Raw genomic sequence first — 26,341 nt, forward strand, 5'->3', positions numbered from 1 at the left:
AATAAAGTGGGGGCTGGTTAGTTATAAATTTTGGATGCTACTTTAGACAAGAGTCTAAGTGTATCTAAATTATTCTGTTGCTTTATCTGATGGCACCTCCCTTTTATTTTCTACTCTAAGCTCTCTAGAGGGGTGCTTTATTTATTAGAACGTGTAAGGAAAGTTCATACACCTGCAGGCAGTCTTAAAATGACTGGGTCTCCCCTCTGTTAGCTGTGTGATCTTGGGCAACTTTTGGAACTAAAATAAGAAGCGTATCTGTTCTCCTTTACAGAGCTGTTACAGTATTATGGGCATGAAGTAATATTCAATGTAAGAAGGAACTATAAAATCCTAAACAGATACTATTGTCTCCTTGGGTGAAATACTTCCTAGGCAGTGGAACCTGGTTTAAGAGAATCATTTTACTAATACTTTGCTCATGGTATAGGCTAGGGCAGCTAAAAGGAACCCTGGGATCCCCGCCCCTGTAACTGTCTTCTAATAGAGAGGCAGAAAAACCTTATGGTGATGGAGAGGAAAGAGTGAGAGAGAGAGAAGGCACCCAGAGGGCTTAGTACAATGACTTAGGTTCAAAAGGATTTAAAAACTCAGGCTTCCAGATCAAACTTCACCAGGCACCCGACAACCCCTTTCCCCTTTCCCCTACTACAAAGCTCCACTCCAAAACAGTCTCAGCAGGAGCTTGTTTGGTGGAGGCCACTCAGACCAATAGAAACCAACTGTGCTCCTACAGGCTAAGAAGCAGGTGTAGAAACTGAGCATAAAGAATTACCTACGCTCCGCCTCAGCCTTTTACCGCGGTGGCAGGTGTCACTCTTGGTCCCCTCTGACTAACAGGAATGGAGAATACCCGGGTCCCAATTCCTGCCCGCCCGCCACTCCATCCTGCCTCCGCACTACCTCCACTATCAGCAGCAAACAACATCCTCCCTCCGAAGCATGCTGGAGGGCCAGGCGGCCGACCTTCATTGTCCGGGGAGCACCTGCCAGGTGGCAGGCCGGTGTCCCAATGTGAAAGCTGTCCCCAGCTGTACAAAGCCAGAGGGCAGCACCACCCTTGTAGGGGAACCGCCTCTGGCGGCCCGACCACATCATAGGGGAGGAGAGGTGGAGAGAAGGGGTTCCGGGGTCGAGAGCTGGCGGTCAAAGCCCGCACGCCCTCCTCCCACGTAGGGAGGCTGAGCCCCCAGGGATTAAACAGGTCTCGGCCAGACCGGGCAGAGAGTAGCGAAATCCGGGAGCCAGGGAGGCACTGAGGAAGGGCAGGCTAGGAGGGGCGACGAGAAGGGGCGTGGCCGGGCGCAGGGGGAGGGCGCTGGGAGGAGGGGCTGCTCCTCCGCGCTCGCGGCTCTGGGGGCTCGGCTTTGCCGCGCTTGGTGCACTTGGGCGAGAGCTGGAACGTGGAACGGAGCTGAGATCCTAGCGCTGCCATCGCAATGAGAGGCGCTCCCGGCGCCTGGGATTTTCTCTGCGTCCTGCTCCTCCTGCTCGGCCTCCAGACAGGTGGGAGAGCTAGGCGGGCTCCGGGGCCGCGCCCCCCACCGCTGCCTGTGCCCCCGAGAGCTCCAGCTTTCTTTGGTGTATCGCAGAAGGCGGCTGCCGGTCCCCACTGCCCTTGCATTTCAGCACCCGGAGGGATTCCAGGCGTCCCTGGAACTCCCCGGCGCCCATTCTCGCTCACCTGCGTGAGGAACCCCCAGCCACTGGTGGAGGGGTAGCTAAACTGGGGTCTCCCGAAAATGAGGGCAGCAAGGGGGCTTAAGCGTGAGAGAATGCTGGCTGAGGGTGCGGGCTACGTGCTAGTTTGGGTCTGCTTTTGTCCCGAGGGTGCGCGAGGGCAGAGGCGGGCGGGTGGGTCAGGGACTCGCACCAAGCACGTTATCTACTTCTTGCGCGGCCGCTGCTTCCTTTTGTTAAAAGTTGCGCTTCTGTGACCAGCGCACTAAGGACCAGCCGGCAGCTTCTCAGCAGCGCGGGGGGCAAAGTTGGAGAGCTTTTTTTTTCCTCTGCGGTTGATGCTTTCCAACCGCTGGCGCTCTTTGTGCCCCAGAGGTGGGGATAGACCCGCTTCTGTCTCTGCTCGCGGCATCACCCGTGGACAAGGGTCAGAGTCTGAGGCGTCCCCAGGGTCTCCAGGTTATTTTGCAAGGGGAGCGCGCAGCGTGCGGCTCTGGGGCGGGACCCTGCGAACGCGAGGTGGCAGTTACAGGGACAACTTGGGCAGGGCGTGTGGAAAGCAGCCGCTAGGTTGCAGACTTTCTGCTTTTGTAAATCCCGTGCCAGAGGCTCGCCCCTTTCTGCTGCGGTGCTGTTTCTTTCCTGCCACGCTCCTCTGAGCGGCTGGGGGCTGCGTTGGCTGCCTGCTGTCAGGGGAGGTAGGGACAGTGCACTGGGACACCGAGGTGTCAGAACCCGGCTGTCTCCCTCGCTCAGCCATAGTGCCCAGCCAGGTTGGCGGAGCTCTGCAAGCCCTTCCAATCGGTGTCTGACCTGTAATCGCTGGTCCGTTTTGCAACACCCCCTCCCACGTGATATCGATACTTAAGGGCTGCCTGAGTTGGGGGGATGGGGGTGGGAGATGGAGTGGAACTTTCTGCAAATCTTACTTGAATCTTAAAACTGTTATTAAAATCCAGTTATATCTGCGCGGGAACTTGGGTATTATGGTGGAGTAAGAGGATTTGCAGGCTCCTGGAAGCCCTAAGGCTTCCTGCCCCTTCTTTCCTTTTTTGGGGGGAGGGGGTGGGGGGATGTCGCTGGTGCCTGAGCCAGTGCAGGTCACTTGGCCAACCCTGAAGCCCTGTTCTCTCCCAGGTCATTAAAACAAAACAAAACAACAACAACAAAAAAACAAAACACAAAACCTTGAGGCTACTTTGATGACGTAAGGATAGAAAGTGAGTCTGAGCTGAAATTCCGGAGCTGCACGGGAAGAAGCATCGCTAGGAACTGTTGTGGGACTCCATAGACTTCGCTCAGGTTTCCTATAAGGTCTCAAGGTGCAGCCTCCGGCTTCCGGTCTTGCAAGGCATTGTGAGGTCTTTCCTCTGGGGGAAGAGGGGCCTTGCCTCTGGACCCTTGTGAGGTGGGAAGGATGCTACGTGAGTGCCCAGATTCCGGGACAGGTCTGACCACCTAAGCTTCAAATGACACATTTGGTCCTTGCATCTTTGTCTCTTGGCGTTTTAAAATTCAGCTACTGTATGTGAATTTGACCCCAGTAGAGCACTAGAGAGACAAACCTCACAGAATTAAAAATGAAATGAATTTATTGCTTCCTTCTTCCTCATAATTAGCCTACTCCATCCAATAGATTTTTGGCAAAGGGAATTTTCAGGTCTGGCTTGGTGGGGGGGCGGTGCTTTACTGTGTGGTGACAAAGCCTTTTGCTGCCCTCTGGTTTTTCTTTTCTCAGCGACTTACTGGCTGTGTGCCCTTGGGCAGTTTGTTTAAATTTGGGGGAGGCCAGTTTCCTCAAGAGGCCTGTGAGGTATCTACATCCTGAAGGATCCTTTGGGTCTGAAATTCTCCTCTACCAGTATTCTGAGTGTAGCCTCTACACCTTTTCTGATATCTTTCCCTGATTCCTTTCTGCCTCCTTGAAATTCCTCTGCCTCTTGCACCACAGGGACCATTTGGTGGTACCCTCCTAGTCTGCCCCTGGCTAATGCAGGGAGATGTGGTTTGTGCTGTCCTCTCCTTAATCCACATGTGCTCATCTACAGTTTCATTTTGAGGACTAGGAGGTACCAACTCTGCCAGACTCTTCATCCTCTTCCCTCCCCCAAGTATTTACAACTCTCGTGCCCAGCAGGATGAACCTGTAGGAGTAGTGAATCATATCTTCCCCTGTTCCTGCAGGTGTGAGGCTAGTCATTCCCAGCAGCTGTACACATTCTGGGTGATTATCCTGCTGGAAATAATATGATGGTCTTACAGAGGAATCCCAAAGAAGTCATTTATCCCCAGTCTGGTCTTTCCCAGTCATCCACACGTTTATTCTTATGCTTTGATAAATCGTGTATGCTGTGCCATTACAACACATTTTCTGTGGTGCCTGAAATTTCACAATACCTGTACCGTACATAGTGTTGCTCTGTAATTGGAAACTGTGTGCCAGGTACTGTGCTGGGGCCTTGCTTTTAACTGACATTTCCAGTCCTCTCAACAAGCCCAGGAGGCAATATTGTTCCAGTCCCAGCCATTTACTGCTGGGGGAACTGGCTGAGGGTGAGTCAGTCCCCAAAATAATCAGCAGTGAAGCCTGAGGTTAGTCCCTCAGAAACGAAGATAAGCTGTGCTCAAATGATGCTGTCAGTTGAAATTTTTTCCATTCCCCTACTCCAAAAAGTAAAAATGATTTTAGCATTATAAACTTGTGGCGTGTTCGTGAACGAGAAAACCCTCAGTGATGGGTAGTACCACTGGACCATTTACCCTGAGCAAGCACAGTGAGAGATACGGCAGGCTACCCTCACAGCTTTTCTCCTCAGACAAATTCTGTTCAGCAATGCACCAAGTATTTTTGGGCTTCCCTTGGAGAGTACGTTTGTGTACAGATGTTGTGATGATGGATTTTGCTGCTGTTGTTGACAGTCACTAGAAGTTGCATTTAGGATTTTGACTCATTTCCTCAAGTCTTCCCCAGGCTGATTAAAGAGGGACACCAGGAAATGAGCCACAGTGTCCCAAGTGGGATTCTTGAACCTGGACTGCAGAGTAGGGATCCCTCAAAGGCAGAGAATTTTCTCCAGAATGAATTTAGTTTTAACAGCTACAGGCTAGGATGTGAGAAGTGCTTTATTTTGTTGCATTCATGTGTAATAACTTTTACCAAAAGGGTCTGAAAGACATTTGAAAGAATCTTAACTATGCAAAATTTCATGTGCAGTTTCTGAAACATGGATTTTTTTTCCCCATGGCTGCAAATCCAGAGCAGGGAGGGACCTACAAGGAAGTTACTATTGGTAAACCTCTGAATGTGGAGTCAGCCTTTGTTGAAAGTAGAGGAGCCCTGAGAGTAAGCCTGGTTTGGAAGTTCTGATGCCTGACATTTTGGACATGAGACAGCTCATCTTTTGTCTTTAGACTCTCAGTAAGTAAAGAGAAGTTGCAAGCCCATAGCTCATGGACATGTTTTGTTTGGCTTACATGATGCTTTTTAAGAAACCATTGAGGCAATGTTTAAAAATATGGAGAATTTATATCCAGCTCTCTTGATGAGTTGAAAACTCTGTCCCTTTAGAGAGGACCCATGCTGTTCAGGTTGCTCTAGGCAATACCACTGCTCTCTACTGCAAGCCCTAGGCATTAAGGCATTTCGGCATTTCGCTTGGGCCCTGGTAAGCCCGGGTGGTACTACACAGATACCTAGTAGAAGGAGCACAGGCCGAAGTAGTGAGACAGCTTTGAATTAACCCGCTGTCTCTGCAGCTGATAGCTTTGTGGACTCGGAACCAGTTGTTTAACCTTGCTGAGCTTCACTTTTTCATCCTAGTTTTAGCTGCGTGACTTTGGGGGAGTTAGTTAACCTTTCTGTGCCAGAAATGTGTTGCTACACATAAAGTTTGTAGAATGGTGTGGCCCGGGAGGCTCAGAGTACAAGCTCAGTACATGTCAGCCATAATTATCTGTAAAGTAGAAATTATAATTGTCCCTAGAATGGGAATAATACCTACGCTAATGTAATCACCCTAAAGATTAGAAAGAGATTCTGTAAAGATGCTTGGCACAGGGTCTGGGTAGAATAGGCAACTAATACATGAGTAAACTCTGCAAATATGCAGAATTTGGCTGTTTTTCATTATAATCCTGTATGCAGTACCAGTAATTGCTAACTGGACACCTTTTAAACTGGCACAAACTTGGAGTTTTGAGCGTCATACAGCTTTTGACACAACAGTTGGGAATCACTAGTTTTAGAGATTAAGCTGACCTTGGAGTTGCAGGGAACCAGAATTCCTGGTCTGATGATCATTTGTCCTGATTGTACCTGGTACAATAATTGTACCTGATAATTTTTCCACACAGCTCATGCTTTAGCCTTCACGCTTACATTTTGGCTATTCCACACTTTTGTTAGATCTCTTCTAAGGTATACCTTTCTGATGGCTAGATTTTCAGCACTTCTGCAAATTTAAAGTTTAAGTTAATTAGATATTTAGGGCCTGTGGGATTAGACTTTAAAAGCGTGGGCTCCGTATTTGGCGACTTGTGTTTTTATCCAGTTCCGCCGCTTGCTCCGTGTGATCTGGGTGAGAGCCTTCACCTCTCTCTCCCTAAAGTCTGTTTCCTTGTCTGTAGAACGGGCGTGATGGCGCAGGGCTCCTGAAAGGTGTAGATCAGCTGCACAGAGCAGGCTTAGTTAGCACCGTGGCCTTCCCAGCCAGAGCACGGTGGGCGCTTCACTATCATGCTGATTTAGTGTTCCTCTTTTGGCTTTATTTCTTATAAAAAAAAATTGGAAAGGGTGTCAAATCAGATTAACTAAAAGTATGTTTTGGTGTTAAGATGAAGTATATACATTGAATGTCTAGTTTTTTTCTTCTTTTTTTGTTTTGAAAGCTGATAATTGTGGTACTGCGTACTTCTCTTTCTGGCTTTTTATTTAACCTTATTTAACCTGCTTTCCTTCAAATGGGATGTAGATTACTGGATAAAAGTTGAAGAGGGGGAAAGTCTGTAAATGGTCATTTTCTCAAGGTGAGAAAGAAAGTGTAACTCACGTGGGTTCCTGGAACCCTGTTATCTTGTAAAGTGGCATTGAAAGGTCCTTGAGATCAGGAGCTGTCCCGTGACTGCCTTCGCTAGGAGTGAGGGACCTAGCTGAACTTGTCCGTTGCTCCAGGCTGGATACTCAGTGTGGCTCAGTAAATACAGGTTTAACATCTCTCCTCTTCTCCAGCACCTGCACGGCACTTTGAGCGCAATAAATGCTCAGCGAACATTTCAGGTTGAGTGTAACAAAGGTTTATCAGTCTCTGTACCTTGGTTCTCGCAGGGACTCCAGGAACAGGCCAGGGCTGGAGGAGGGACACATAAGAACACAGCCACCCATTTAAAGTAGAATTGGTGTCTTAAGAAGAGCAAAGTGCTTGGGGAAGATTTCATTGGAGAGGAGTTTGTGCCTTGATGGGTGGGTGATAGCAATAGGGGATTAGTAAAGCTGTCTGTGTGGGAGATAACATTTGAGATTCATTTCTGCACCTTGAAAGAGAGAAGGTAGAGCATTTGTTGTTGAGGCTTCAATTGGAAAAAGCTACAGAAGCAAGACATCAAGACGTTACTTGGGGCTTGTCCAATCTGTCGGGGTGATGGCTGGGGGTAGGGAGCCGGCGGGGAAGAGGCTGGAAAGGTAGACTTTTTGATTTAGCCTCAAGGAGCATTTAGGGTTTGGTCCAGATTCTGAAAAAAGCTTTGAAGTCAAGGCTAGGGTGGGCTTTGCTTACTAGTCCAGAGCTGCTCACCCATCCTGTCCGGTTAAGCCCAGTCTGCAACCTGTTTCCAAAATTTGGACACCCTCTTGCTGTGGGCAGCTGAGACTAAGGAAGGCATGAGTGTTTAAATTTTAGTAAAATGCACGTGATGTAAAATTTTCCTTGTGAATCACTTTTAGGTGTGCTGTTCAGTAGTGTTCAGTTCATTCACATTGTCATACAGCCAGTCTCTAGAACGCCTCAGCTTGCAAAACCGAAGCACCGTACCCATTAATCACTGACTCCCTGCTCTCCCCTCCCCCAGCCCCTGGAGCCACCGTTCTACTTTCCGTCTCTATAAATTTGAGTACTCTAGGGACTTCGTGTAAGTGGAATCATTCGGTATTTGTCTTTGCGACTGGCTAATTTCACTTAGCACAGCAGTGTGCCACAAGAATTTTTAAGACATACAATACCTGACAAAATATACAAAAGGCACTGACCTCTTTTTCCTGAGAATGTCAAATAACACCACAATAGCCATTTGGTGTGAATGAATCAAAATTATATCTATTTTTGTTGGATTGGCAAAAAAGATTTTTTTGGCGTGCTACGGAATTTTAGTAATTAGTTGATCTGTGCCATCAGATGAAAAAGGTTGAAAATCACTGACTTAACATAGTGTCCTCAAGATTCATCCACATGGTAGCATATGTCGTTGGTATATGTATGTGCCTGAATATGTCACATTTTATGCATTCACCCATCAACAGATGCTTGGGTGGCTTCCCTCTTTTGGCTATTATGAGTGATTATACTATGAACATGGGTGTATAAATACCTAAGGGAGAGTTTCTGAGGGTCCTTGTTTAGGACAGCGAATTCCATGGCTGAGAGCTATGTGTTGGTGCAGAGCTGGGCACAGGGAAGACCTGACTCTTCAGATGAAGGGGTGAGGCCCTGGGTGTTAGGGTGCGTGCTCTGGAAAGAAGGGGCAGTACTTAAGAGAAAGAGAAAGATGCAGACTTAACTCAGTTGGCAAATTTACAGGCACCTCGGATATGTCAGGCACAGACGAGTTCGAGGAGAAGGGGCACGGGAATTACTGTGGGTGTGTGTAAGTGGGAGCGCTGGTGGTACCAGGGAATTAACGGAAATAAAGCCAAGAGGAGCAGCAGCTCCACTGGCCGTGGGCAGGGGGCAGGATGTGTGTGTCTGCACACTGATTGGCTGTTGGCTGCACTCAGTTCCACAGATGGTAGACACACACGAAGTTCTCTGTAGGGTCAGGTCCACGTAAAAAACTAAACCCCAAAGGTCACGGAACATGACCCTACGGCATTGTGGTAGGAGCTGGGATTTATAAAGAATTATGTGTTGAAATGATAAAAAAAACAACCCCCTCAAAAATGAAAAAAAATTGTGTCTTGTTTAGCATCTATATAATAAAAGTACATTTTCATGAAAACTAAATACTTAGCATTAGTGTTTACTTTTGAAAAGGGCATTTATTTGTTTCTTAGAGGACACAAGGGCGTTCTGGATATAGAAGGAGACATAGAGTTAATGAAAGCTCTGGGAAATAGGCCGTTTGAAGGCAGCCTACATTGGATTTATTAAGCCTGGCAAAGATAAGATGGAGGACGCTTTATTTGTAATGACAGTCCTCAAATATTTGTAATGTGTGAGTGAAGAATGGGACAAAATGAGAGTCGCTTAAATTGCCCCAGGAGAAAATTAACTTTTTTTTTAAGGAAAATTCTTTGATTGGAACTAGTTATAGGTCTTCACTGCAGTTATGAGGAAAGCCGAATAACTTTCATTTTGCGATGGTTAGGTCCTGCCCACCTCAGTTGGATCGATGGCCCTTTCAGGGCCTGTCTGAAGTCCTTTTATGTAAAATAACCTGCTCTTTTTCTTTCGTCACTGCCGTGTCCAGGAGAGTGTTTCTCATAAATTGCGATAGCCTCTAACATAATTCACTACCCTCCTCACAATTTTTGGCTATATTGAAAATAGCCAATAAGGAGCTCACAGCCTAAAGGGTTATTGATCAGTTGGGGGTGGGGGAGATCTAGCCTCTAACCATGGAACGGACTGTGCAGTGTGATAGCTTAAGCTGAGTGTCAAAATAAGAAAAACAAAAGAAAGTTCAAGGTCTGGAGAAATCCATACTCTATCATCATTATCCCTAACCTAAAACTGTGCTCTGTGGTTGCCCGACTGACTGACCGATCATCTGAGAAGGAGCCGGGAGTGCTGTGGGGAGATGGGAAGGTCTGTAAGCATAACGTCCTTTCGCCTTGAGGACTCAGGGACGGACTGCCCACGGGTGGCTTACTGGACTCTGGCTTCCTGTCCCACCTGTCCTCTTCCCTTTGGTCATTCCAGGCTCGTGGCTCAGTGGCACATGGGAGATCAGCCAGGGGTCCAGTAGGGGAAGGTGGTAGAAATGAAATGGCACTTCAACAGCTACTGGTTGTTTAGACCCGTTTGCTGGTCATAGTGAAGTGTATGATGCAGTCTCAGATGGGATCCCTGCCTGTTAAGAACCTAGGATCTGGGAAGGTAAGTGCGGGGGAGATGCTAATGCAGTAGGATTTGGAATACTTAAATAACAGTCCTGGTCCAGCATTCATTACCGTGGGCTTGGTGGAATGGCCATCAGTTTATGAGGTGAATGGCTGATTCAGAGGAAGATGATCTGGCACCTGAGTTGTATCTTGGAGAGCAGGACAGGAATTGGTCACGATGTTAACAGCGCAAGCAAAGGGCTGCAGTTAGCCAAAAGCCTCCTGTAAAACCAATCCCTGCAGAGACTAGTGGAAGACGAGAGAAGATAGTTTTTAAGGAACTTGCATCTATATTCGTCAATAATTGCAGTATTTCCTACAATGCCATATGTGATGAGATTTGCACAAGTGTAATGTGGTCAATTAGTTGCTTACTCAGAAATAACTAACAAACGGAAAAGTACAGATCACACTTTTGCATGTTTTACATATGTGTACAATTCAAATTCAGAGCAGCTCCCTCCTGAGAATATGTACTTAGTGTTGTTTTTAGGTCTAGGGCTAATTACAGTGCCCAACCTGCCCGCCCCATCACCCCCACCTGAGATAACAGGTTACAGTAGATGCTTATTAACAGATTGTAAATATTTAGCTAAATGATAAGCTGGGTATGTAGCAGTCTGCATAAGATCATTTGTAAAACAACAATGACTACAAACCCTCAAACCAAGCCAGCACCAAGCAGAACTCCCAAGCCTCGGTAAAGGCCCTGTGTCGCTTAGGACATCTTGGGGTTCTGCCCTGGGCTCTCCAGCTTTGCCCTGGAAAGTAATTAGGGGTGTTGGCTACTGCTCTCTGCTGAAAGGCTGTTTGTGGGAAGCACAAGTCTATCATTTAAGGAAAAGGCCTGAGAGATGGCTTGCCAAGGAATGCCTTGTTCGTGACCGAGGGGGGAAAATGAGAAGAGGAGGAATCTTTACTTTTTTCTTGTATCTTTCACGTTTTTTTAGTGAAGAGAGCCAGCCAGCCAGCTGCATTTGGGCTTACCCCTAGGTGACTCAGGTAATTTCAGAGCCTGTGAAAACTTCAAAACCACCCAGAACTGCCAGTAATTTACATATAATGACCTTTGTAGAGCCCTAAACAGAGGGATTACTTAGCAGAGATAGAACAATTGATGTGTTATCACAAAGAATTTGGGAAATTATTTGGTGTCCCTTTTTTTTTTTTTTTTTTTTTTGAAGAGCAAGGGCAAGGGAGGGAGAAAGGGAGAGAAACATCCATGTGAAAAACATCAATCCCCCACCGGGGACTGAACCCGCAACCTAGGCATGTGCCCTGAGTGGGAACATCAAACAGGTGGCCTTTTGATTTGTGGGATGATACCCAACCAACTGGGTCACACTGGTCAGGGCTTGGTATTTCTTTTTCCTGGAAGTATTTATAGATAGGGATCCAATGTAGATTTGGCTCCCGTGGAAAACTGGTGATTTTGAAATTGTGGTAGGCGGGTGGTGGCATTGGCTGTTATTTGGCTAGTGCATGTTTTTCAGAAAACAAGACAATGTTTTTAAAAAGTTGAGGATTATTCTGCTTGGAAAGACTGGATAGCTTTACAGCGATGATAATTTTTTAGCCTGTAGAATATTTTAAATGTATTTCCATTCTAAATTTCACAATGTAGATTTCTTTTTTAATGACTAAAGTGGAGTGTGTACCTTAGGAAGATGTTCACCTGAAGAAATGGCCTGGCAAAGCGGTAGCCTTTAGTATTTTGACATGAAATCAAACCAGGATTCTTAATCCAAAGTGTGCCCTTAGAATAGCTACTTGAAAATGGTTAATGGGGATGTTTAAGTGTTTTTCTACTTATTTTAGTGTAGTTGGTACATTTACTGCCGGGAAATAGACAGATTTTTAGCTCAACCAGGATTCATGAGTTTCATTGAACCAACCCCGCCTCTCCTGCTTTTTAAAATAAACTAGTAGCATATGTAGACGGGTTTATGCATTTTTTAGTAGATCTGAATGTGTAGCCTAATTTACATTCCAGCATTTTCATGGGATATTTTTTGGAACGGCTGCTTTCTGAAGAGAGGCTGGCCGAGGGAGGGGGTGCAGAAGAGCGAGCATGCGGCCCTGCGGTCAGGTGAGCTGCGTCCCAGGCAGGGCCCCTCGGCTTCTCTGACCGTACAAGGGGACCTGGAGCCGCAGCTCTGGCCACACGACGGTAGGGCTCAAGATTTACAGCTTCGTCCTGCTGGTCCCTTCTAGTGTCTTTTAAACTGACCCCAAACCAGGACTTCCTAGATGTGTTCACAAGTAATTGTCAAAGCATCGCGTGGGGTATTACCAAGGCATTGAGCACACCAGGTAAAAACCCTTGTCCTCTTGGGGCTTATGTTTTAGTGAATTCTTTTTCTCTTGAGCCTGGGCCCACAGAGAGCCCAGAAAAAACATAGTCTAGGGTCTCATAGAAAGCAGCTTAATATAGCTTTATTTCAGTTCCGTGTTACGGTTAATTGAGGAAGGGAGCAGAGAAAGCAGTTTCTCAGGGTCAGGAGGGGACTGGTTTAGAATGGGGAAGGAAGGGCCAGAGAAGGCAAACTGGGAGATTGGGGAGAGGAGAGGGGTGGACAGGCACTCACTCAGCAGAAGCTTTGTGAGATGTTTGTCACCGGAGTCCCACCTGCCACCAGCCCTGCCACCAGCCCTGCCACCAGCCCTGCCCTCGGAAAGGCTGCGCATCCCCTCAGTTAGTGTCTCACTGCCCCGGCCGTTGTAATTGCAGAGCCCTGTGCCTCCGGAGCAGGTGTTCTGTCTGAGGGTTCACGAAGGGGGCCGAATAAGTATGTGCGCCCGGTGTCTTCACTTACAGGGCTTCATGGAGCCGTTAGTGTGCCAGAGTTGTTTGTCTGGAACCATTTTTCCCCCCAGAACATACCAGAATGAGACAGATGCTTCAGGAGTCCAGGCTGAATGCTCTTCAGAATGTCTCCCAGAACTGGAGGGACCTGTACCTCCTTTTTAAATCATTTCACCCTTTTCTTGTTAGTATCTGACCATCTTTGGTTTTAGTAATACCTGTGTTCCACCAGTAGCAGTCTGGGTCTGGCAGAGTGCCACTGAGCCACCGTCAGGCACACCGCCCATCGTGTTTCAAGTCTCCTGTCACCAGCTGGCCTGGTGAGGTGACGTGGTGGACTCCATCTGACTTTTTACATTATAGCTTTAGGGTGGCCTCTGTGGGTCCCATGAAGTGATAAGCTGCTCAGTTTCAAGTCAAGGACTGAGTCCCCCAGGTGAGAACTGACACTGTGGAAATACTCGGGACTGGAAGGTCCTTGTCTGTCAACGTCTGGGCACAGACAGGACTCTTGTTGCCTTTGGTACTGGTAGGAAGAAATCTGAGATACAGACGGGCTAGGGACGGAAGTGGTAGCCTCTTGAGTTACGGGCCAGAAGGTGTGCCCGGCATGACCAAGGTTGGTTGAAGGCATTAAGGACGAGTCCTCATCTGCTTGGTGGGATGTTAGTTAACGATTCTGATGAAACCATCAGCTTTAGGAATACAGCTACGGGTACTTAAAAATTTCATCGGTCGCTTTAAAGTACGTGCTGTAGGTTTGAGGAAAGACTCAGTGTTTCTAAGCCAGAAAATATTTTTATCTGGCATAATAATCTTTGGTTAGCACCTATGGTTTGGTGTGAGACTTTCAGGGCCTAAATTTAAATAGGCCCTGTTTAAATTTGCTATCTTTTGAGTCTAGGGAATGGTTAAAACAAACAAACAAAAAGAGTAGGGGACCTATAACTTCTAGGCAATTTCCTGGGTTGTTTGAAAACCGATGACCAGCCACTTTATTTCAGGATGGAGGAATTGAACTTCACCTTCACTTAGCATATATAGTTATTTATGATGGGAACATTTCACACATAGGGGATAATGTGATGAACCCTTATACACCCATTGACCCAGCTTCACCAGTTGGATCAGCAACCAGTCTTTCTGCTTTATCTTTGTCTACTTCACCCTCTCATTATTTCAAAGCATGTCTCCAGCACCATGGAATTTTATCTGTAAATATTTTCAGCATGGAGCTCTAAAATACCGAGTCCCGTCCCTAAGATAACAACAATGCCAATGTCACACCCTTCCAAATCAGTATCACTCCACAGTGCCACTGAGTAGCCAGCATTCACATTTTTCCCTACTGAAAAAAGTATAAAATATATAAACATTCGATAGACTCCAAACAAGATCCACATATTACAATTGGTTGATATGATGTTTAAGTCCTTTTTTTATTGATTAATTTTTTCCCCTGTATTTTTGTTGAAGAAACAGGATTTGTCCTGTGCATTATTTCAGTCTAAATTCTGCTGATTGCATTTCTCCGTTCTCTGCATTTCCTATAAATTGGCGATTTAGAGTTTTGATCCTATTCATGTTTGATCTTTTTTTATTCACATAACATACAATTAACCATTTTCTGAAGCGCCTCTAATAGATAACTCAGGAAGGACTCATGGGAAGTATTTTCTGAATTATGCATTCACAACCACTTGTCTGTAGCCTTTACACTTAAAATAAGTTTCGCTGATATATAAGTCCTTGGCCCATCTTTTCTTTGCTCAGCTATCTCTAATACTGTGTTGGCTTTTGCCATAAAGTGTTGTCAAAGTCAGCTGACAAACTGATTTTCTTTTCTTCACGTTTAGCTTTGGGTATGTTTGCCCAGATTCCTGAGGGAATGGTTTTTACCTTTACTCCCTGAAGTCCAGTACTTTCATAGTATTGCTTGCTCAAGATTGCCATGATGTGCCACTTAATATGTGAAACAAGTGTCTTCTTTCCTAGCGCAGTTTTCTTATAGTACAGCTATTTGTATTCTGTTCTTTGTTGGCTTTAGGAATTCCCGTTATGCATATGTTAGATCTTCTTTTCCATATCAGTCACTTTCATATCAGTCACTATATCAGTCACTTTCTCTGAAATTCTTTTAATGGCTTCATAGTTTGTTTGAATTTAAAAATTTTTCCTTCTTTCAGTCTTCTAGTTCTTGTAAGACACTATTTTATTTGCTCTTGTTTTCTTTTTATTTACCCTTCATTTCTAAAGTGACTGTTTTTCTAATTTTTTCTTAGTTTTTCACCTCCATTTTCCAGCCTCGAGTTTCTCCAGTCAACTCATTTCTGCCTTTTTAAAATTCTGATTTATGCTGTCCTTCATAGCTTCCTTCATTTATTTAATTTCATTTAGTTCATTTTGACATATTAGGTTATAGTTTTCATTTGTTTTGCATCTTTCTGGCATGATTTTATGGTCTATACTAGGGCTGTCATTCTGTGTCTTATTTTTTGTTTAAGTAACTATTTGGAATTGAACTGTGATTCTATTCTGTCACTCATTGTGACTTGTCCTATATTTTTTAGCAGAGCTTTTCCAGCTTCAGAGTGCGAGAGGACCCATTTACACTGTTTTCGTGAGGTGGTTAAAAACGTGGACTCATTTTCTATATCGTAAGGTCTTACTTCTTTTGCGTCCCCATTTCCTCCCTCCCTCCCCCCCCAGCCCATCTGAACCTTCCCTTGGTCCCTGTTTCCTCATCTTAGATTCATCCCCAGCAATTTCTCCTCCGTCTGGGGCTGTCCTAGTTCGTTAGTTCATAGGGATCGCATTTCCCTCACCCAGAACATTCCAGCACATTAGACGTACATGGGTCACAGTCCCTTCTGCCCTCACTGTGAAATGGGAGCCTGCTAAGCCGTCTGCCAGTTTACGGGCGTGTTCCCGGAGTGGCCCTCCGAGCTCTCCAGCCAGTACTTATGGGCAGTTTGGGAGGCTGCTGGGGGCCTGTCTCCTCGTCTTTACACCCAGGGGTCACGGGGAGACCTTCTCACCTAGGTTTGTTGTCCACGTTGTTCGTTTTGGTTCTGCTCTATTTGTCTGTTTTTAAGGTTAGGGTTGGGGTGGGTTGGGGAGATTCAGTCATTATGCCGCCACCACCATCTTGCCCAGCGTCTCTGTGGACTTTTTAACATAAAGCTTGGTAAACCTCTGAGTCTACCAAGTGGGGGACCAAAGCAGCCAAGTCTTGAAACATTTAATCACTAGTAGTTGTCTTTAAAAAACAATTTTCTCCCAAAAGCAGTTATGAAAAATGTGTTGTAGAGAGAAAAGTAAGGGGTTGGAACTGTCTGCAAACTGGAACCCTTGGTGGCTGGTGTGGCATTAGTTTCCTAAACTGACGGTGTATGACAAAGTGGAAAGGTCAAAATCATCTGAGGACCAGGAGGCTCATATCTGAGGCATTTTTTTCTGAGGGAAATATATCAAAAGTGACAGATTTTTGCCATTGTTTGGTGTGATATTTTTTGAGTTCTGAAGAAGATAATGCTATTGTAGTTTAAAAACTTTCAAGCTCACTTATACTTTTAATACCATCTAATAAAGATAAAACCATTACTTAATTAGGTGCATTTTTTGCTTTCACTTTTTTTCCCCAGTGAAACATTTGCATATTTCTAATTATAGTGATTTGAAAAAAAGAGCTGCTGGGGCTTGTCATAATATTAATTTAGAGTTGCAAATATATTAAATTTCTTTTCTCCAACTTGAGTTTCCTCCAGTTGGCCTTTGGTTTAAATTGCATACTGAAAGGTTACAATTTTAGAAGAGGGCTCACTTTGCTCTTCTTTTAGGGATAGACATTGTTCTAGAGCCATTTAAGGAAGAAATGAAACTTTCTCAATGTGATACAGGGTGCAGCCAGGAGGGGTGCCCAAAAAAGATTTGGAATGGTGTCCAGAATTCAAAGTGTATAGGAATATTGGAGAGACATATTAAGATGCCCTCACCCTCCCCAAGGGACGAATGGAGCAGGGCCATTGAGAGTTGTTTTGCATAGCAACAGTTTTGCAGCTAACCTCTGGAATGATTATTTAACATATCTATAACCTGTAACTGGTTTCATAGATATGTTAAATAGCTGTGGCCAAGTTTGGAGCCAGGGAGAAGGGAGTGGCTTGAACTCAGGATGAAACTAGGGGCTGCGCCCCTGAGGGAAAGTACCAGTGTGAGAACTTGGAAAAGATGGGCTCCAGGACATGAGGGGATAACTGCCCAGGTGAGGAGAGGACCACGCCGTTTGGGGCAGAATGGAGAGCCTTGCAGCTTTGGTAGAAGAGGCCCATGCAGCTTTGGGGTGCCCCCTTTGGCCATGTGGCCTGGAAAGCAAGAGAGACTTTGACCGGAACTGGGTACAAAGAACTCTTGCCAGTGGACCATGAGAAGGTGCCACATGACTGGATTAACTCGAGAGATCCTGCCTACATGGTGATACAGCTGACGGAGCCAGCGGCCTGAAACACAGACGTGTGTTCCTTTCCTGATTTACGGTACCCGGAGTTGGGACAGTGGGAGAAGGGAGAGCTGTGTGGGTGTAGGTGTATACCCTAAAGGACTTTGCTATTTAAGTGGTGGCATTAGGCCTGAATAGCATTAAATAAACATTTTGTTTCCTTTTCACAAATCTCTGGCATTGAGAGATGTCTTTCCAATTGGCGGTGGACAGAAGAGCCCAGTAGATTTTAGTATACTGTCCTTGGGAGGGGTCCCTGTTGTATAGCAGTTTTGAGCATCCCTAGGTGGGCCAAATATTGTATTGCCCCTCCCTCGGACCTCTTGTTCGGTAACAAATGGACATATTGGACGTCTTTTTTTAAAATCCTGGAAGATACAGATCGATCATTTTCAGACATTCCGTCTTATTTTCTACAAAGAGGTTGAGAAGAAATCATCTCGAACCGGGGCCGGTCATTAGGAATTCTTTGCAGAAGGGTAACAGCCCTAATGTATTGCTCTGAACAAATGTCACCCAAGAAAAATTAAGGGAAAAGTGAACACGCTCGAAGCAAATTGACCAACAAGTGTTCTAATGAATGTTGCAGCAAATTTGAATAAACTAATTTTGCCCATTTGTGTGCTTTTCAACCAATATGATTGTTTTGGTCTAACTATTTTTTTATTTTGTTAATTCAAATGTAGAGTGGCTGTAGAATTAATGGTTACTGCAAGGGTCTGATTAGTAGTTTAGGACATCGGTGAATGACTTGGGACTGCTCACCAGGAATTGTCTGGCGTTTGACAGGGCCGTGTGCAGGGGCACCCGTGGTCGAGGGGAAGCTGTGCTATTTTTGCTGTGTCTCACCCCCTGTGAATGGGACCCAGAGGCCCTCACTGGATTGGCATGGGCTGTGGCCGTGCTCCCTGGGCCCTCAGATGGAGCGCACAGATTGAGGTCTGACGTGCTGCAGAAGTTGTCTTTGCCACCTAGTGTCACTGTTACGGAGTCCTGTCGCTGCGACTGGTGAATTCTGCAACATTTCCCACTTCTGAAGCTTGGGGATTTGAGAAATCTGTGCCCCAGTGGCTGCCAAAGCTTGTCAGGGGGACCCAGTGTGAGGCCGATTTCTAGGTGTAAAAGCCAGGCAGATTTGCTCACTCAAGACAATCTGTTTTTGCAGGTTTGCTGTAAGTTCCAAGATACAGATACTGCTTAAAAAAATTTTTTTTTGCTACGCTAATGTCATGGGTTTCTTCTGTCAGCTGCCTGTCTTGTGGGGGCCTGGACCACCAGCGGCAGCATCCCCCGGGTCTTGTCAGAAATGCACCCTCCCTCCCCACCCAGAGCAACTGAAATTGGAAATTCTGGAGCAGGACCCAGCAATGCATTTTAATAAGCTCTCCAGGTGATTCTGGGACAGGCTGAACTTTGGGAACCACTGGTCTAGAGTGTATGTAAAACCTACGGGGCTTTCTCACAGCAGTGGGCGGTGATAGTTAAAAAGTTAAAGCTCTTGTCCTGGCTGCTGTGGCTCAGGGGATTGAGCACCAGCCTGCAAACTGAAGGGTCACGGGTTTGATTTCCAGTCAGGGCACATGCCTGGGTTGCAGACCAGGTGCCCAGGGGGGGGCACATGAGAGGCAACCACACATTGGGGTTTTTCTCCCTCTTCCTCCCTCCCTTCCCCTCTCTCTAAAAATAAATAAATAAATCTTTAAAAAAAGAGTTAAAGCTCCTGTGGTCTCTTGAGTGTCAGAGGGGGTTCTCAGTTCTCCTTCTGTTGCGCTAATAAGATAGAGTTTCAGTTAGTCCAGACAGGAAAACACAACTGCAGTACTGTGGGGCAGACCCTCAGCGGAGGCTGCCAGAGAACTTCAGAAAGCTCCCGTGTGTATGGGAGAGGGGATCCAAAGGCCCCTCTAGAGGTGGTGTTTAGAAAGGAAAATATGACTGAGACCCTTCTGATTCAAACCCAGGGCTCTTAGAATAAATTCGTGCATGCAGATCCAAATGAGGGCCTCCAGTGTTTCCTTTCCAGCTCCATTTTGCACATGGCGCCTGCCTTACCCTTTGCTCTCACCGCTTTCTCACTCTGTAAAGGTGCTCCATCCAGCATTGCCAGGGGTACCGCGTTGCCCTCGGGCCTCCTAGTGCACTTCTGCTCCTGGCTAATATGTTGCCTTTTGACCCCCTGGAGTAGGTGAGCTCAGCTCTCCTTGTACAGTGCACTTCTTTGTACTCATCACATTGTAATTATATCATTGTATAATAGTTTATTTCTCAATGGTGGAGCTAAATGTAAACTCCATGTGGGGGAGAGACCTTGCCTTGTTCGCTGCAGCTCAAAGGCGCAGCACATGGTAAGCCTTCAGGAAACACTTAGATGAATGGCTGATGGCAAGCGGGGGAGGGTGCAGTCTCATCTTTATCCCTAAGTTATGGGGCTGGTTAATATATGCAATAGTGATAAAGGTGTCATCTGGTGAGTGTTATTTATGAGAGCAATTGCTACCAACATGTAATCCTACTACTGGAAAGGCAGGTCCCTTGCACAGTGGTAGCAAAATCTTTTAACTTGTTTCTAATTTGGGGTCTGGCCTCTGGAACACCCTAGAGAAGTTCCTAAGCATTATTATTCCAAGGACACAAGAAAAGAGAAATCCTCTGATCTCGGAGGTGTTCAGAATACATGGCCAAGAAGCCAGCAGCCAGAGTGGTAAAGGTGGCCCCCAGGGAGTTTTCAGGGAAATGACTGCTGTCCCCTCCCCACTCAGGACTTCCAAGAAGAGTCGCCTGCTTTGCTCACAGAGTTGATGTTGGGGCATCCTATTCTTCCCACCCACTTCCAAGTCTAAGAGAAAAACAGATGCACTTCTTTGCCTTATTTTAGCCCGTTTGTTTTGGCCTGGGTAAAAAGCTAGAGTTTTTCATTCCTGTTCTAGAAAGCGAAAGCACAGTGTTCACCTTCCAGAGGCGACAGCTTCAAGGGGGGACATTGGTCTCAGATAAGACATTAAGGAAGCCTTGCTGCTATTTAATAGAAGGATTGCCAATAGCCTACACATGTTTATTTATAAAGACATATACTGAGAGTAAGGGCTCAAATTCTAAGATGAGGGGTTTCAAGACCTGAGGGTAAAGATGCTGACATACTTGTTGGAATCTTGCTTTTAATATCGGAACTCATTATCTGTTGACTAATTTGTTAAGTTACTTGATTGATGTATGGCTTTTTGTTTGTTTTTTACATTCGAGCTTAAACCTGTGATACTATTGTAAACTGCAGTTAGATTAAGTGGATGTAATAAACACAGTAAGTTTGGGAGCTACAGTCATAAACACAATTTCTCACTTGGTGTCAGCAGAGCTGTAATCTGCTGAGCTGGCCTGGAGTGTTGGTAGCACGAATGGCTATGATTTTATGTTTTGGTGCTTAGGTGCTTTATTTATCTGTCTTTATTAGATACCATTTTCCTCCTCATGCCTTCAGCTCATTCCACACCCGTCTGCCCTGCCCCCTGCCCCCTGCTTCCCGGTCCATCCTGGATCCCCACGTGGCTCTGTATTGTCTCTGGTTGTCTCTCACCCGCCTTTGCTGCTGTCAAGCATGGTAATTACAGCAGCAGCAGTAGTAACAGGGCCATTTATTGAGTGCAGGCCACATAAAAGATTTAGAGATGACGTAAGAACCCTGAAATATTTTGCCCCCAATTTATAGATGTCAGCATGGAGGCTTGGAAAGGTCAGGTAGCTTCCCCACAGTCTCAGGTGGCTGGGATTGGGATCAATGGGTGTCTGGCTCCCAACCCCACCCCCCTGCCCTGTGTTCCTGCTGCTTTAGCAGCACCCTCACCTCCAGTCCCTGAGCTTGCCTCTAGACCTGCAAATGCTGCTAAATAAAGTTACAAAAGTTGCCAGAGTAAGTACAAAGGACGCCAGGGTACCCTTCACCTAGACTCACTGATTGTTAACATTTTGCCACATTTGCTTTGTCTGTGTATCTACATATTATTTTTTCTGAACCATTTTGAGAGTTAAGTTGCTAAGAGACCCCTGAAGACTCGTCCCAAGGACAGTCAGCTTTGCATTTCATGGGGACACTGAGGCAACCCAAACCAGTTTCTTCTTCTGCCCTCCACCCAAGTGTGGCCTTCCCACTGCTCTAGGATAGGCCCCCTCCTGGGAGGGACACTCTTCCCCTCAAACTTAGTCCTAGTCCTTTAAATTCAATGCAGACCCTAAAGCCCACCCACTGCCTTCCCAGAAACTGGCTCTCTCTAGCACCCAAAAAACGGAACCTCACCTGTGGCAACGTAACACAAAGGCAAATCAAAAGGGGCTCCCTGTATGTTTCTGCCCACTCTGTGAAAGGAGGGGAGACAGGGGCCTTGCCTTGGCCAGTTATCAGAGCTGCAGCTAAACCATTTCTCCCTGCCAGTTCAAGTCTGTCTGACAGTCCTCAGTGCTGGCAACTTCTCCTCTGGTAGCTGCCTCAGATGAAATTCCTTTTCTATGTTATTATTAATACTTTTGTTTTTACTTCCTTTGGTGTAAAAAAACCCCACCCTTGTGGCTATAAAATGACATTTTGAAAGTGGAAACAGAAGGAAAATATGTTCTGTCTGCTTCTCTATACGGAATGAGGGGAAGGCGCAATTTCCCTGTGTGACAGGTCCATTCAAAGCAGGATTTAGGGTATATCCACTAGTAAACTGTATTGATTCACCCATTATGGTGAGAATTAGCTTAAATATCTGTTTAAGCCAAGTACAATTCCTAGCATTTTTTTTTAGAGGTAGGAAATCAGAGAAGCCTTTCAGAAGTGTAGATCACGTTTGAAGGCTGGGTTTAAAAAGCATGCTTCAGGCAGACAGCCCAGATATCAGAATGAACGGGTAAACAGAAATGTGGTATGTACCTACAGTGGAATACCATTCAGCTTTAAAAAGGAAATTCTGACACGTGCTTCCGATGAGCCTTGGAGATAATATTCCGAGTTAAATAAGCGAGACACAAGAAGACAAATACCGTGTGGTTTCCCTCATAGGCGATCCCTCGAGTAGTGATTCAGAGAGAAGCCAGGGCCGGTGGGGGAACAGAGTGCGGAGTCGAGGGCAGTTTCAGGTTGAGATGATGCAAAACTTCTGGAGGTGCCTAGTGGTGATGCTTGCACAACATCGTGACTGTATTTAATGCCACTCAACTCAACCATTAAGGGTTAAAATGTAGACTTTGTTATGTATGTTTTGCCACGTGGAAGAAATTTAATGCCCAGTTGGCATACGCTTATGTTTGTGTGTGCGAGTGTTGACCAGCCAGTCCCTAACTTTGCTGGTATTTCATCTGATGCCATTGGAATGAGTTGCTGTAGAATTGGAACTGGGGCCTGTGGAGCCATGCAGTTTTACTTTTCGGAGTTTTCATTTGCCACTGGCACTACCTCAGTTATTCTCCTGAGCCTGGGAATTGACACTGAGGAAGTGTCGGTTTCCTGGTAGCAGGACATGGTAGGGTGATTAGTTAGCACTGGAGCGCTGCCCACACTCTGCCACACTCGTCCAGGATGGTGCTAATGGGGAGGCGGTTCACACCTGACAGGTCCTTCTGCAAAATCTGGTGAGGATCCGGCTACAGCTCTCTCTCTGGTGCATCCAGGAGGGTTTGCTTGGAGGTGACACACACACACACACACACACACACACACACACACACACCCCCCCCCCTCCAGGGTGCTTGGTAGGTCTCGGGGGAGAAGCTGGCCTTTGACTAGCGTAGATGACCTTGGCCATGCTCATCTTGCCTTTTTACTTAGTTCTTCAGTCCTCCTGTAAGTAAAGGAAGTAAATGTTGAAGGAAGAGCTCTCCAACTTGCATCCCAAATTTCACAGGTGGTGAGGGTCTTGGTCAGTTGTTGATTGGATTCAAATCCCTAGTGCTTTCAGTAAATGTTTTGCAGAACGCAAAACAGGGAAATCTACATATTTACAATAGGAGCTCTTCTGGGCTATTTGAGAAAACCAACTGAAAATGAGGAAGTTCCTCTTTGCTTCGGGGATGGATCCAAATACATTGTGCTCGGTCAAGTCCAGACCTTATCTGACACCCCCAAGACCGACTTCATGATGCTGGAGGAGGGTTTCCTGTCCGTAGGTCTCTCTGGCTGAGATAAAAAGGGGAAGTCCGGCTTCCTCAGACATGGTATTGTATTTTTCTTAGGATGAGTGAGTAGGAAGTATATTAAGTAGCTGTATGGAAGCCTTTGCTGCTGGCGATATGTGCATGTGTAGAAGAAATTTTGCAGAAGAATACACTGAGAAGCTCCTTTCAGTACTGAGTGACACATGTGAACAAACAGTTGTTCAGTTTGTAAGATGTGTGAGCCAGGGATCAAATCCTATGTTTAGGCTCTTATTCTAATTCTGCGTTCAAACAGGTTTAAAAACAGATGATTAGTTGTATTATTTATATCATAAAAGAATCACTGCTATTCATGCTTGCCACAAATAGTTGAGTACCTTTTATGTCCAGCCAAGTGGATCTTTTATCAGGAGCTTTATCTTGACCCTCTTATAGCCTAAGTGTTTGATTATAGAATCTTGGGGCTTTTGATGGCTTTTAATGACCTCTTTATAGTTTTTCAGAATGGGAAACTGAGGGCTGGGGAACCCAGGTGACATGCCCGAGATTTGGAATGCCGACCTTCTCCTGTCCCCGTCACCGCATTTTTCCTGACATCCTCCTCTGACGGCTTAAGAGCAAAAACTTGTAGTGATGCATTTCATCTCAAATGTACAAATATTAAATATCTTAGCAGACACCAAACAATCACTAATTTTTTTCCCTCCACCTTGAGAAAAGCTTGGACAGATGTGACATCTTTAAATGGCATTTATTGGAAGCTTGAAGCTTTACTGTTCTGTCCTCTTAGTAAGTTTCCTCAGAAGCATGTAGAACTTTTAACATCCCCTTGATCTTGAGTGTGCTTTTCCAAAGGCAAAGCAGCCTAAGGGCATCTTCTCTTCTTAAGCTTTTTTCCACCATTTATCCCCCACCTTATACTCCCTCCCACCTCCACCAAGGGCATCTTCCCTTGCCACCAGATGGCATGCTTGTGAATTGGGAACTAGTGGAAGGAAGGCACTGAGGATCTGACTGCAGTGAAGCTTCCAGGGAGACAATACGGAGGCATCTGAGGTGGGGGAAGCTTTATAAGCAGAGCAGGAGGTCTGCATGATTTGCCCTGGGATCACAGTAACCACCAGAAAAGCAGGAAATGCAAAAGTCACAGGAAAGGTGTGATCAACACAGGTGATTTATTAGTGCTGGGTTTGCCTATGTGGTTAAGGCAGAAAATAGAGGGCCTGGCTGGGCCCCAGGAGGAAACCACGCTCAGCAGCAGAAGCAGGAAGGGCCCAAGCCACAGGTGAGTCCACCCAGGCTGAAAACCCACAGAAAGGTGAGGGAGGAAGAAGGTGGGGCGGGGTGCTACAGCTGACCCCGCTTCCCTCAAGGAGGGCGCCCCATGTGCCAAGGGACACCCCTTTTCTAGCATGGAGCCTGGTAAACCACCTTCCTCCGGGGTCCATGGGAAATGTGGTCTCACTGGCTCCTTTGTGCCAACGGCGTTTTGCTGAAAAGAGTAGGTCCAACGAAAGAGGGTCATAAAATGGTGTTTTCCCCCTGCCTTTGGTGCCTAACTGGGGTCAGACCCCTTTATGGCCACATGCATCAGCCCTTAGGAGCCTCTGGCAGGCCTGCTCAGCCGTCTTCTCTGCTAGTCACTTCTCTCTCTGTCCCTGCCCCCCATTCCTTGCTTCTGTGTTACTCTCCCTGGCTGCCTGCCTCTGTGGATGTTCAGCCCGCAACTCTTTATCTGAGCCGCCTTTGTTCACCCACCCGTGTCTTCCACTTGGCCATTAGCCACCTCCTTCCTTGCTCACTGACCCCGAGAGCCCTCCACCCTTCTCCTCCTCACAACTGGCCCCAAAGTTGCTGTCCCCCAACAGCACACACAGTCAAGCTCCTCTTCCCCCACATCCCAGGATCGCAGCACCATCAGAGACTCTGCCGTGGTTGGTGTGAGGTGGGGTTGGGGGGTTGGCCGTCCTAGGTGCAACTGGGGATGGGAGTGAGCGGCGTCAGTCACATGACTCTGCCCCTCTGCTGCTGTCAGTGACCCGTCCTCCCATGTGCTGAGGACTTTGGGGCTGGTTCTGTCCGTCTCTGCTCCTCTGCCTGCTGTCATGTCTTCAGAGATTCTATAGTCTGTCTAGAAGGCCCTGTTTACCCTCCAGCCTGGAATTTCCTGGTTCTCGGTCATTGTCATCCCTACCCTACTCCAGCCACCTTGGGCCATGTCTTTTTCTTCTCTGCCTTTTTATCCTTTGTTTTCTTCACTCCCTGAGTGACTTCATGGACACCTCCCATTAGTACCCATTGTGAGTATGTCTGTGGCCCTGACCTCCCCGAGAAACCCTCCCCACCCCCCGGCAATTTCCAGAACCTTCCAGCTGCCATCCACTCGCTCTTCCTCTTCCAGTCTATTGGCACCCATCTCCCTGTCACATAAGCCAACAACAGGGATGGCTTTTCTCCTTCCTCTCACTTCACTTTGTAGATCCAGCCTATCCTGAGACCCCTTGCTCACTTAGTCAACACCAATCTCCTCTTGGTCGCTGCCACCCCTGGCAGATGCTGGGGCTGGTTGTCAGGATCTAGTTGTCTCAGCTGTCCTGTCTCTAGTTCTGTTGGTGCTATCCTTCACTGCTTCCAGAGGGCTCCCCCAAACAGGCATCCATAGATCCCCATCATGCAGGTTCACCCCCTTACCATGACAGAGGTGCTACCGGAGTCCTGGCCTCACCCCTCTGTGCTGTAGCGATTCTGAAGGATTCTGGGGCTTCTCAGAATGCACCTGACCAGGGCTGTGGTGTTTGCCCTCATGGTCCTCCCATGTAATTGACCTGGCTCACCTGTGTCCCGAAGCTTGGCCAGGACACACACATTTTCTGATTTGAGCTCCAGGAATTCTTTTCTCATCCCTCTTCTTGCCCACCACCTA

General features: G+C 46.5%; 1 protein-coding gene across 2 annotated transcripts in view; it reads left to right on the plus strand.

The window, feature by feature from the left end:
- The first annotated feature begins 1,356 nt into the window (after positions 1–1,356).
- Positions 1,357–26,341, plus strand: part of KIT (KIT proto-oncogene, receptor tyrosine kinase) — a 78,706-nt gene continuing 53,721 nt past the window's right edge. For both annotated transcript variants that reach the window (XM_037152151.2, XM_037152152.2), the window contains exon 1: positions 1,357–1,506. In XM_037152151.2, coding sequence (XP_037008046.2) covers positions 1,440–1,506 — 67 coding nt within the window. In that variant the 5' untranslated portion in view covers positions 1,357–1,439. The remainder of the gene's footprint in view (positions 1,507–26,341) is intronic.

Source organism: Artibeus jamaicensis, unplaced genomic scaffold, assembly GCF_021234435.1.
Source record: "Artibeus jamaicensis isolate MK-2021 breed Jamaican fruit bat unplaced genomic scaffold, CSHL_Jam_final contig_889, whole genome shotgun sequence".
Lineage (NCBI taxonomy): Eukaryota > Metazoa > Chordata > Mammalia > Chiroptera > Phyllostomidae > Artibeus > Artibeus jamaicensis.